Here is an 11209-nt window from a genome sequence, read left to right as displayed (position 1 = left end):
ATTGGTTAAGCATCCACTTCGGCTCAGGTCATGATCTCGTGGTTCACGAGTTCGAGCCCCACATCAGGCTCTGTGCTGACAGCTTAGACCCTGGAGCCTGCTTCTGTCTGTGTCTCTCTCTCTGCCCCTCCCCTTCTCATACTCTCTCTCTCTCAAAAACAAACAAAAAAAAACATTAAAAAAAATTTAAAGACTAGAAGAGCTCTAAGATATCAGCTAGGGAAAAGGTCACAGATACCGCAAATGTTGATATGGTTTGCTACCCCCTTTTCCCACCCCCCCCCCTTCAAGGTCCAGACCCCCTGAATTCTAGACAAACACTCTGGGTTAAGATTCTCTCCCTGGTAAGAGCACCTGAGCAGAAGGGAGGGTAATACTTGACCTTTCATCCTGTGCCTGTGACTGGAACTGAAACCAGATTCTCCATGTCCAGATGCTGCTCTCTTGGGACACTTTAAAAAGGAAATTATTTAAAAAACACTCCTTTACAATATTTTTAATTTGAGAGGCACCTGGCTGGCTCAGTCAGTAGAGCGTGTGACTCTTGATCTCGGGGTCATGAGCTCCAGCCCCATGTTGGGCATAGAGATTACTTTAGAAACATAAAGTATTTTTCATTTGAAAAAGTCATAAATACACATGGTTAACGTAATCAAACAACGGAAAACGGTATGTGCTGAAAAATGCCTCCTTTCCACCCAAAGTTGGCTGTCCCCTTTCCCAGAGGTAACCACTCTTCCCAGTTTCTTCTGAGACCCTTCCATGTTGATCAGTGTTCTTGGTCACCAACAGAAACACGACAGAAAAGGAGTTTATGAATTGCTCATAGAATCCACGGAGGGCTGGGAAAACAGGCTCAGGGAGGAACCAAGGGACGAGTGATGTAAGGCACAGCCAAAAGAGCCACAGACACCGCTGTGTGTGGGCTGCAGCTCCCTCTGGCTCTGCTGCCCCGTCCTCTGGGTGCCCTGAACGGTCCTGCCGCCCCAGTGGGAGTCCCCTCGTGCTGCCACGCTTTTGGTTCCTTCTTAAGAGTCAAAGTTCTGAGCTAGGGAACTCTCAGCCACATCCTAGTAGTCGGGGGCACACAGAGGGAACATTTCTTCCCCTTCGATTTCCATGGGTTTTTGGATTTGGATTCTGGGAAGCCAAAATGACAAATGTCCGGGGCGCCTGGGTGGCTCAGTTGGTTGAGCTTCCGACTTCGGCTCAGGTCACGATCTCACCGTCTGTGAGTTCGAGCCCCGCGTCGGGCTCTGTGCTGACAGCTCGGAGCTCCGAGCCTGGAGCCTGCTTTGGGTTCTGTGTCTCCCTCTCTCTCTAACCCTCCCCGCTCATGCTCTGTCTCTCTCTGTCTCAAAAATAAAATAAAACATTAAAAAAACTTTAAAAACAAAATGACAAATGTCCATTGAATCTTTTGAAAATATGTGAGTATATAAATGCACACACATATTTGGATAGCTTTGCCTATTACTTTTTCATTCTTTTAAGTGCTGGTCTGTTTTTGTTTTTAAAGACCAAACTGTGTATCTTGGACATTCTACAGTATCAGCGCAAATAAACATACTTTATTTTACCTGTAAATACTGAGAATAAACTGACGGCTGCCGGAAGGGAGGGGAGTGGGTGATACAGGCTTGCTTCCAGCTATGACGTGAATAAGTTACGGGATAAAAGGCGCAGCATAGGGATTATAGTCAGTGGTATTGTAATAGTGCTGTTTGGTGACAGATGGTGGCTACACTGTGGCGACCATAGCATAAGGTGCAGAGAAGTTGAATCACTCTGTTGTACACCTGAAACTAACGGAATGTTGTGTGTCAACGACACTCAAGTAAAAAAAGAAAAATAAACCTGTACGATGAGAGTAACTATTACATGAAAATCAAAACAACCAACCCTACTTGATTCTTTTTCCTGGCTCCATTGTATTCCACTGTAGTAAAGGCAAGAATTTATTTCACTGCTCTTAAAAGGCTTCCAGGTCTAGCCTGGTGAGGCGGTGCTCCTGGCGTGAGAAATGCTGATTCTGTCTTGCTGTCCTCGGCACCGACACTGACTACAGTCTCTGCCCTGGGTAGCAGAAGGGTGATTTTGTAGCAGACGATGTTGGTGTCCTGCCCGCTCCCCCTGGTCCTTAACCCCTTCGTTGCAACCAGGACTGATTTCCTACTGCCTTTCTTGTGTTTATTTGCCTGAAGGCTTTCTGCGAGGACCAGGGGTTTTCTTTGTCCGCTGGCCCTGCAGGTCTGAAGGGCCGGAGAAATACCCTTCCCTATCCTCATCTCCCAGCTGCCTTCAGCCAAAGGCAACCAGGATTTGGGCTAGCAGCCTTCTGCCAGCCCTCACACACCTCAAGGGGGTAACTCTGAGACGTCTGTTCTGTGCTGGCTCCTGGACTTCTCCAGGCTGATCAAATGCCAGCTCCCCTCAGTGGCTGACCCTCCTCCCCATCTCCCTTCCTCATTTGCACGGGAATCCTTGTCTCAGGGTCTGTTTCTAGGGAAACCCAGATTAAAGCAGTGATGATGAAAAAGGGGAGACATGGAGAGAAAGTTATTTGTTCATTAATTAATTCCTTCAATAATTATTTACTGAGGTCCAGAGTCAGAGGAAAGTAGAGAGTGCAAATCAATGCAGGCAAGAAAGACAAATCTTCCTTTCCAGGGCACAGAAGCAAATGCTAAGAAAAAAGTGGGTCATAAGAAGACCTTGTTCGACACACTGCTGCGCAACCCACAGCTGATCAGTTGTTCTGTCCGCAAGAGGTGCACCAGGAACAGGTAGTAATGGAACCCAGCTTCTAAAGGGCAGTGACCTACCTAGCCATACCCGAGATCTGTTCAGAGCCTGAGACGTGGCAACCTCTTAAGAACTTTAGAAATTAACAGTAAAATCTTAGCTAACATTTATTGAGCACTTAGCATGTATGCTGTTTTCTAGTGCTTGACACATTTTGTCTTGATGGTAACCCAGTGAGCTTCTAGCAGTAGGTAAAGCTTACGGGATTCTTCTGGTTCTTTCTCTTTTACAGGTGAGAAAATTGAGGCCTAGGGAAATTCGTAATTGGTCCAAGGTCACACGGCTAGCGATGACCACCAATCGTCTGAAATCTGGACCAAGTTCAGCCTGACTCCAGAACCTGTTTTTTTTTTCCACTTGGCTACATTTTATTCTTTCTTTGCTCTTGAGGCTATTTACATCTATTGCCTCAAATTGGCTCCCAGCAAATCTTTTGGAAAGCCCAATGGGCCGCTGAGTCGTCCTTCCTCTTGACGGCAGGCATTGTTTTGTAGAGCCCATGCCTGTGTCTTCTCCTGGGAGGCCACTTCACTTTGACACTGAATGCTTCATCAACGAGCACCTTCCCACCGCTGGGGGCAAGGGGCCCCTCCGGAGTGCATGTGCAGGAGCACACTCCGCGGTCTGCCTTCTCCTGGTGGGAGGGGAAGGAGGTGCCCCAGCCTCCCTGGAGGGCTTGGCCAGCTTCAGCCACCCGAGATGGAAACCTTCAATGTGGAAGCGACCAGAGCCTGTGCCTTGAGCTCCACCTTCTATTCTGTTCTGTTATCCCTGTCACCCATTGTCGACAAATCCGAGGCTCCAGCTTCCACCTTTAACATTTAACTAGGGTGGTTCGAAGCCCCTTCCTTTGTAATACCGGGCCTTGGTCTCTCCCCACCTCAGGATGACCTTTCTTTTGTGTATTGGGGAGAAATGGGCACTTCTTACGTATCCACCCGAGTCAGTTCCTGGTTCTGCCCCTGTTCTCAGTTCACTGTGTCGAAGGCTCTTCCCTTGCATTGTCCACAGGAATATTACCCCGAGACTGTGTGCACAGCAGCCTCATTACAGAGGTGGATGGTGGCGACAGAGATGTTAAAACTGAAAAGAAAAAATTTCTTTTGTCTGAGAAGCAATGAAGTATGGTATCAGAACTGATGACTCAAAGTTGGACAAGAAATGGATGGGAGACGGTTTTGCTTGTTGTCAATGCAGAAAGAAACCCATTGCCTTGATTGGGAAATCACTAGTCTACGTTAACCTGCCCACAATCATTTTCTCATAACTACTCTCTGAGTTTCGGAGAGAAAGAGTTCTCCCTGTCCTGCCAAAAATCATCTCATAGGAGCTCAGCTTTTGGTATCGCAAAAGTAGAGGTTGTCGTTTAATCACAGTGGCCTCTGAGAAGTTCAACTTTCCAAATACATTGTGATGTCAATACTCTCCATATGCTCTGGAATTTTTAGTCTATAGTCTTTATGCTTGATTTTGTTGAAGGGTACTTTGTATTCAGAATGAAAGTAAGAGCACCAAGGAATACCGTGGAGGAACTTATCCTGCTCAAAGCCCCTGAAACTGTAGCTGTTTGAAGGTGGGGGTGAGGGATGGAGGGGACGGGGGTGGGGGGGGGGCGGGGCGGGATAGTTCAGCTGTCCTGCTTACAATACTATAGTGACATTAGAATTTGAAACCTTGTCATTGCTTCCACATAAACTGTAGTTTTCTTTGCACCAAATACCAGCCGTATTTGTCTTCTCCTGTGGCCCCTGATTTCCTTCTAAGTACATCCCCAAATTTCCAACACTTTCTCTGAAATTCGTACTGTCTTCAATTACATTTCCTGCTTGGATATTTAAGCAAAGCCTTGTTTATTCTTTGCAATTGTATTCACCAGCCAGGAAGCAAGCCAACTTGTTCTGATGGACAGAGGGAAATATGCCAACTTAATCATGTTTACAATTCTTTGTACCATTGCACCAGCAATTCTTAGGGAACAAGAAGAAAATTTATTTGTGTACTTTTGGCTTATTGTTTCCTTTGCATTCCTGTTATGTTGTGGTTGGTGTATTAATTGTGATCACTTTATCCCCCTGTGAGCTGGTGGCTGAGATGATCAGGGTAGAGGGCTCGCTGGCAGATTGCGCCATCACGGCCCTTTCCTTGTGTTTTGCTTACTTACAACAAACGCAGATTCACAACTTTAGATGAAATGCATGGTTTCATAAGACGGAAAACAGATGATAATTTTAGGGTTTCGATGACGAAGCAAAACAACCTGGAATAAAAGATGAATATTGATTTTTAAAAATTTGTTCAGGAGATACGGCACGATGGTGCATAATTTGATTTCATTTCAGGTTCGGTTAATCGTTAATCGTGTACCGAGAAGCCCAGGCCACAAAGAGCATGCTTAGTTTGGACTCTAAAATGTAAGGAAAATAAACTTCATTAATGTTTGCACAGAAGCACTAATGATCCAACTCTCGTTGGTTGACTTCCTAAAATTCCCACAGAAAGCCAAATTTATGACAGTGTGATTTAATGCCTGTGCTGGGAATTCAAGTCCCGTTAGTGGTGGGGTAGATGCTTTTCCTAAAGCCCTTGATATTCTTCACCTTATTTAGTGATTCTTTCTTTCCAGGCAGAGTATATTGCAGGCCATTTAGTTTATGCTTTCTTGGCCCTGATCATACCCAGGTGTAATTTTCTGATGCTCATCCATTCAATTCAGCCAACATTTACTGAACGCCTACTAGATCCCAGGCACCAGACTGGCACACCCAAATGGACACAGTCCCTGACTTCAAGAAGTTGGCAGTCTAGCAGAGAGAGAGACACCTAAACAGATAATTCTAATACGGTTCGGTTAGGCTGCGATTAGATCGGGGGTGTTTCAGAAAAGCTTTAGCCACTTATTTCCAACAGTCCCACGGGTCACTTCTACAGATGGCTCATTTCCTCCAGTATGTTTTGTCCGTCCGCATTTCGCCCTGGACTTTCAGTTTACCTAACTTCACTCTCCATTGGCCGGAAAACCTCTTTAAATACGGTGCAACCATTAAAAGTAATACAGAAAATCTCTATGTGCAGATACAAAAATGATCCCACACTGATAAATGAAAAATGTGATTTGCCTTAGTATGCTCAGGATGAATCCCACTTGTGAAAATATATTTTAAAAATATATAAATATATAAAATATATAAATATATCCAATTGGATATTGGATATGATTTGAACATATTTGGAAGAATATATGCCCATCTGTTAGCAATGGCTACTTTGGGGAAATGGGTTGGGGAAGGGAGAGGCTTCAACTTTTTGTTTCATGAATTCGACTTTATTTGATTTTTTTAACCGAACAAACTTCTTTAAATATTTGGAAAAAAATAAAAATACTGCTTAGCCCTGTTATTTAGCCCAATAAACCCAAGCTAAACGAAAGTAAAAGTCCTTCTTTGGAACCTTAATCCACTCTTCCCATCTTATTCTCTCCACACCCCCTGCATAAATGTCTTTATGAAACCAGGCTCCCCTAACATACCGAGCATATCCATTGATGTGTTGCGTCAATATGTGTTTGTTGAGTGTTTCCTATGTGCACTGGGAATTTATCAAGAGAAGAAAAGAGCATTGGCTAAGGGGCACAGCCCCCTCCCCTCCCTCTGCTTTGGTCCATGTCCTTTCTCGTCCTCTCTTTGTGCTCTTCAAGGCCCACCTCCTCCAGGAAGTCTTCCCTTTCTTCTCTCTCCTCTGCATCTTACAGGATACAGTCTGTACAAAGCTTTTGAAGATTCATATCACCTAGACTAAAGGTTTGAAGAGAACAGTAACCACATCATCTATGATTTGTGTGTTCAGTCCTCACTTATGAACCATATATTTAGTGAATACAATAAGGATAGAATAGGGAAGGTGGTGCAGACCACAGCCTCCTGAAGTGGAGAAAAGCTGCAAAGAACCCATTCATGAGTAGTGAGATGAATACTAAGGAATGGAAGTAGAGAGTGTTATGAGACTACGTACCAGGGACGTGGATGCTGAACCGAGGGTAGGGTTTGGAGGGGCTTCTTTGGGGAAGTCAAATTTAGCTGAGATTTGAAGGGTGAGATGAGGTGCTTGGAGGGAGGCCCCCATGGGGACAGAACCGAGGTGCACAGGTGGAAGTGAAGGTTGGCAGGTGTAGCTGAAACCCAGGGAGCCAGAGGGGCAGAGTTAACAGAGGAGGCTGGAGGGCTAGGTGAGGGTCAGGTCGTGTATTGCCGTGCATGACACCTTAGAGAATTCGAGCTGCATTCTGTGACCAAGGGGAGCCACTGGATGCTATTAACTGGAGGAGGAACAAAATCACACTTGCCTTTTGGAAAAGTCCCCCTGTGATGAAGGGGAAAGCACTAGAGAGAGCCTGGGTGTCTCTAGCACTGCTTGGCCAGTATGTACTCGACTATTTGTGGGCTGATTGATAATACAGTGAGTGCTTTTCCATCAGGTTAACATTTCTCTCTATGTCTCCATGTCTCACCATCCATCTGGCACCTCTTCCTATGGCCTCTTCCCTACCAGTCCTTCAAATAACTCTGGAATTTTCCTCTTGTAAGAAAAAGGAAAAAAAAAAGATTTAAACACGCACTTCACAAGAGAAGCTAACCAAATTGTCAATACACATGTGAAGAGGCAATCAACTCTATTTTTGTAATCAGCGAACCACACTCATAAACCACTACGCCACTTAGCAGAACAATGTAGATTAAAAGAGTGGCCATACCTGCTGTTTTATGGGATTCTGATACTCTGCTGATGAGCGTAGTCTGTGGTTTACCCTCTGTGGAAAACGGGCAGTTTTTCCTAACAGTGAACATATATTTACCCTATGACCCTGCAACTGTGCTGAGAGATACGTACAAAGAAATTCATGGTAACATTATGAATGTGTGAACATGTTGAACTAAATACATGTGAACATGGACAAATTGTGGTATATTCATACTATAGAGCACTGAAAGGAAATGAACTATAGCTACACCAACAATATAACGTAGAGCAAAAAGAAACCAGACTTGAAAGAATAAATACCGTGATTCTAGTTACATAAGGGCTTCAATTCAATTGACACTATGAGAAATTAGGATAGTGGTTACCTTTGTTGAGTTAGGGAGGAGGTAGAGACTGAGAAGGGCCACAGGCATGGGTATGTCTGGAAGTGTTCCTTATGTCCTATTTCTTGACCTGTAGGCTTAGGATTTGTGTGCTCTTCTGTATGTTTGTTGCGTTTTAATGAAAAACAAGCAAACAGGAAGGAAGAGAACACTTAAGGTTCTATCCCAAAGAGGTAAAAAAAGAAGGCTCAAGATATCAAAATGGTCTCCTTCTCAGCTTTAAATTTGTGGCAAGGATAACCTGAGACTTAAAAAACTTGGGGAGTTCTTTCTGATCTTACCTGATATCATTTCCTTCTGCATAGCCTTTCCCCTGGGGATGCACCTGGGGGATACTGTTCAACAGGATCCTCAGTGCTAGGCTGAGGGTGGGGGGGGGGAATTCTCCTTTTGAAGGAATCTTTTTTTTTTTTTTTAACCTTGGTTTTGAAGGCACAATCTTTTCACACTTGCTTCTTTCTCTTTCTGCCTTTTGGGTCATGCCCTTTCATTAGTTCTCTAACTCACTTAGCTCCCCCCCCCCCCCTGCCCCGCCCAGGGCTCTGGAGCATTTCTTCCTCTTCTCAACTATACTATACACTGGGCAGGCTCTCTCTCTTTACTTTGCACATTTTTGAATTGTTTGTAATTGTTGCAAAAACTATATCATAGCTTTGGAATTAAAAATGCAAATATATTTTTCAAAAATGCTGGCTTTGCCACGCGGACTTATCTTGGTGCCATTGGGCAATCAAAGATATCTCACACCCGTGTGATATACCCCCACCATCTGTATTACCAACTCTATGCTAGTGTCTCTGGAATATTGTTTCCGTAGGGAGATGTGTAACCACTGGGCAAGTGGCCTTAGCCTTTCTGACCTCAATTTGTTTGTTTCTTTTTCTTTTTCTTTTTTTTTTTCAACATTTATTTATTTTTGGGACAGAGAGAGACAGAGCATGAATGGGGGAGGGGCAGAGAGAGAGGGAGACACAGAATCGGAAACAGGCTCCAGGCTCTGAGACATCAGCCCAGAGCCCGACGCGGGGCTCGAACCCACGGACCGCGAGATCGTGACCTGGCTGAAGTCGGACGCTTAACGGACTGCGCCACCCAGGCGCCCCAGTTTGTTTCTAATGAGGATCATAACAATCCTTTCCTCTTGCGGTTGTTGTGAGATTTGAATGAGGTATTATATAGAGAATGTCTGGGGCGGAACAGTTGCTCAATAAATGGGAGTTATCCTTGCAATCCCACTAAGGGCAGGAAGTACTATTGATTTGTACCTGCAGACCTGAAGGATTAAAAAAAGTAGGACGTACTATTTAGAGGAATTCATTTGTAGACAGCCACTGGTCTACCTGGTCCTAATGAAAAAATTCGTCACTTCTCTAAAACGCCCGTCAGCCCCAAGGAAAGGTCAGCCTGATTTAGTGACAGATGCAAATAAGACAGGTAAGGCTGCAAAATGTTTGATTTCTTTCACACCTACGTGATTATATCTGCTGACAAGAACTGGGGGGCAAGAAGAGTGCTCCGTATCTTAGAGAATCTTGTAAGATGCTTTAACAAATCTATAAGAATCGTATATAATTGGCACACGCTTTGTTTGGATGCAAACACTGCTGTTAAAGTGCGCTTAAAAACAGTTTGTTGGCCTTCTTTTCGTACAGGAGAAACATTTCTCTCGTTTACACTCCTCTCTTGCATAGCAGACCCTTATTTATCCTATAATGGAAGCATAATCTGCCCAACATGTCCAAATGCCCACTGTTCTGAATGAGTGGAGTCCGACTCCGTGGGACTTTGGGCTGCCTTTTGTGGAGACAAGCATTTGAAAACCACCCCTCCAAGAGTTTCAAGGAAGTGACCTCTTGCCTGTTCTTGACCTCCTCTGCCGGTTTGTGTGTGTTTCAGTTCTGGCTTTCCAAAAAGACAGAGGAAAAAAGACTCGGAGGCGTGTTCTGAGGACATTGAATGGTTATTTATTGAGAAGCCACAGTCTTCCACACTTTCATAACTGTAGGCTTTATATAAGGCAAAAGCAAGATGGATTCACTACTTTACACAGAAAGAAACTGCTCTGCAGAGGACCCCGGGGTCATGCAGTTACAGACCAAAATGCAATGTACATGACAGATATAAAAACCAGTGTGGAACAAAATATTTTAAATTATGGTGACAATCTACTGAAGGAAATATCCATATCTTATTATAAACACATTTATAGTCTAGGGTTGTAATTTAAATATTCAGGTTTTTTACATACACGGTTATCGAAACATAAAAGCAAAATGTGACGTTTAAGAGGATAAACTTGGACAGATGACAGTTGCTCTGAACGGTGCTTGGTGTTTGCTCATGGGAGGATCACCCTTGCCGTGGCAAATGACAAGATCAATCCATTGGTATCTAGCCGCCTTTTTTTGTTTGTTTGTTTGTTTGTTTGTTTTTTGGCTAACTACATGGATCCGTGAAAGGATGAGTTAACAAGGAAAACGGGGGTTCAGTTTTTAGTTTCGGGGGAACACAAAGAACCAAAAAGGTGGCTTGCTGGAGGCTTGCCTTTGTTTTCCAAAAACCAAAGCAGATCTATGTGTCTTACGTTAATTTATTGTACTCGTTTAAATAACTGGCATCCACATAACGCGAAACAGAGAAGTGAAATACTTGGTGTACTTGCCCTCACATCCGTTTACCATCAGTGCATACACAGTATATTAATGAAGCATCATTTAACTTTGCTGAGAACAGGAACACACCTAGCAGTTGGACTATGTATTCTCCATGAACAGTTTTTAAAGAATGGTGCTCCATATTGCTTGTAAACATACAGACATGGAATCAGGAAATCAGTGGGGTGGAAGGTCATTTGCTAATCTTGGTACCACATAGCTAAAATGGCAATTGTATTGGTAAACATCTCATGGGCATGGTAGTTGACAGAAAATTCCCTACTGGGGTTAACTAACAGACTAAGGACATGCATTGATTACAGGACTTTGTCCCAAAGGACTCCAGGCCCTAGCCTTCTAGTCATCTTCCTCGTCTTCCTCGTCGCTGTCCTTCATGCTGATCCCCTGCAGGCCCCCACCCTCGCTCACTGATGCAGTGGCTTCCTCCACAGTGAGCCGGTTCCGGATGGTTTCATAGGTCTTGCTGTTTAAGGTCGAGTCCAGGACCCCTTGCAATCGGAAATCTCTATAGGTTTTCTAAGGAGGGAAAAGATCAGTGATAAGCGAGATCTCATCTCCACGAAGGGAGGGAAAGGGCACAAACCATGTGTG

At 44.2% G+C, this 11209-nt stretch overlaps 1 protein-coding gene across 17 annotated transcripts in view; it reads right to left on the bottom strand.

Moving 5' to 3' along the window:
- Nucleotides 1–9884: 9884 nt before the first annotated feature.
- The window catches only part of CADPS (calcium dependent secretion activator), a 474516-nt gene continuing 473191 nt past the window's right edge, over nucleotides 9885–11209 (bottom strand). For all 17 annotated transcript variants that reach the window (XM_053219142.1, XM_053219145.1, XM_027039150.2 and 14 more), the window contains one exon: nucleotides 9885–11134. In XM_053219142.1, the coding sequence (XP_053075117.1) occupies nucleotides 10955–11134 (180 nt within the window). In that variant the 3' untranslated portion in view covers nucleotides 9885–10954. The remainder of the gene's footprint in view (nucleotides 11135–11209) is intronic.

This window comes from Acinonyx jubatus, chromosome A2 (genome assembly GCF_027475565.1).
Source record: "Acinonyx jubatus isolate Ajub_Pintada_27869175 chromosome A2, VMU_Ajub_asm_v1.0, whole genome shotgun sequence".
In the NCBI taxonomy this organism is placed as follows: Eukaryota; Metazoa; Chordata; class Mammalia; order Carnivora; family Felidae; genus Acinonyx; species Acinonyx jubatus.
Note: the sequence above shows the minus strand (reverse complement) of the source record. Positions and strands in the feature narration are given on the sequence as shown.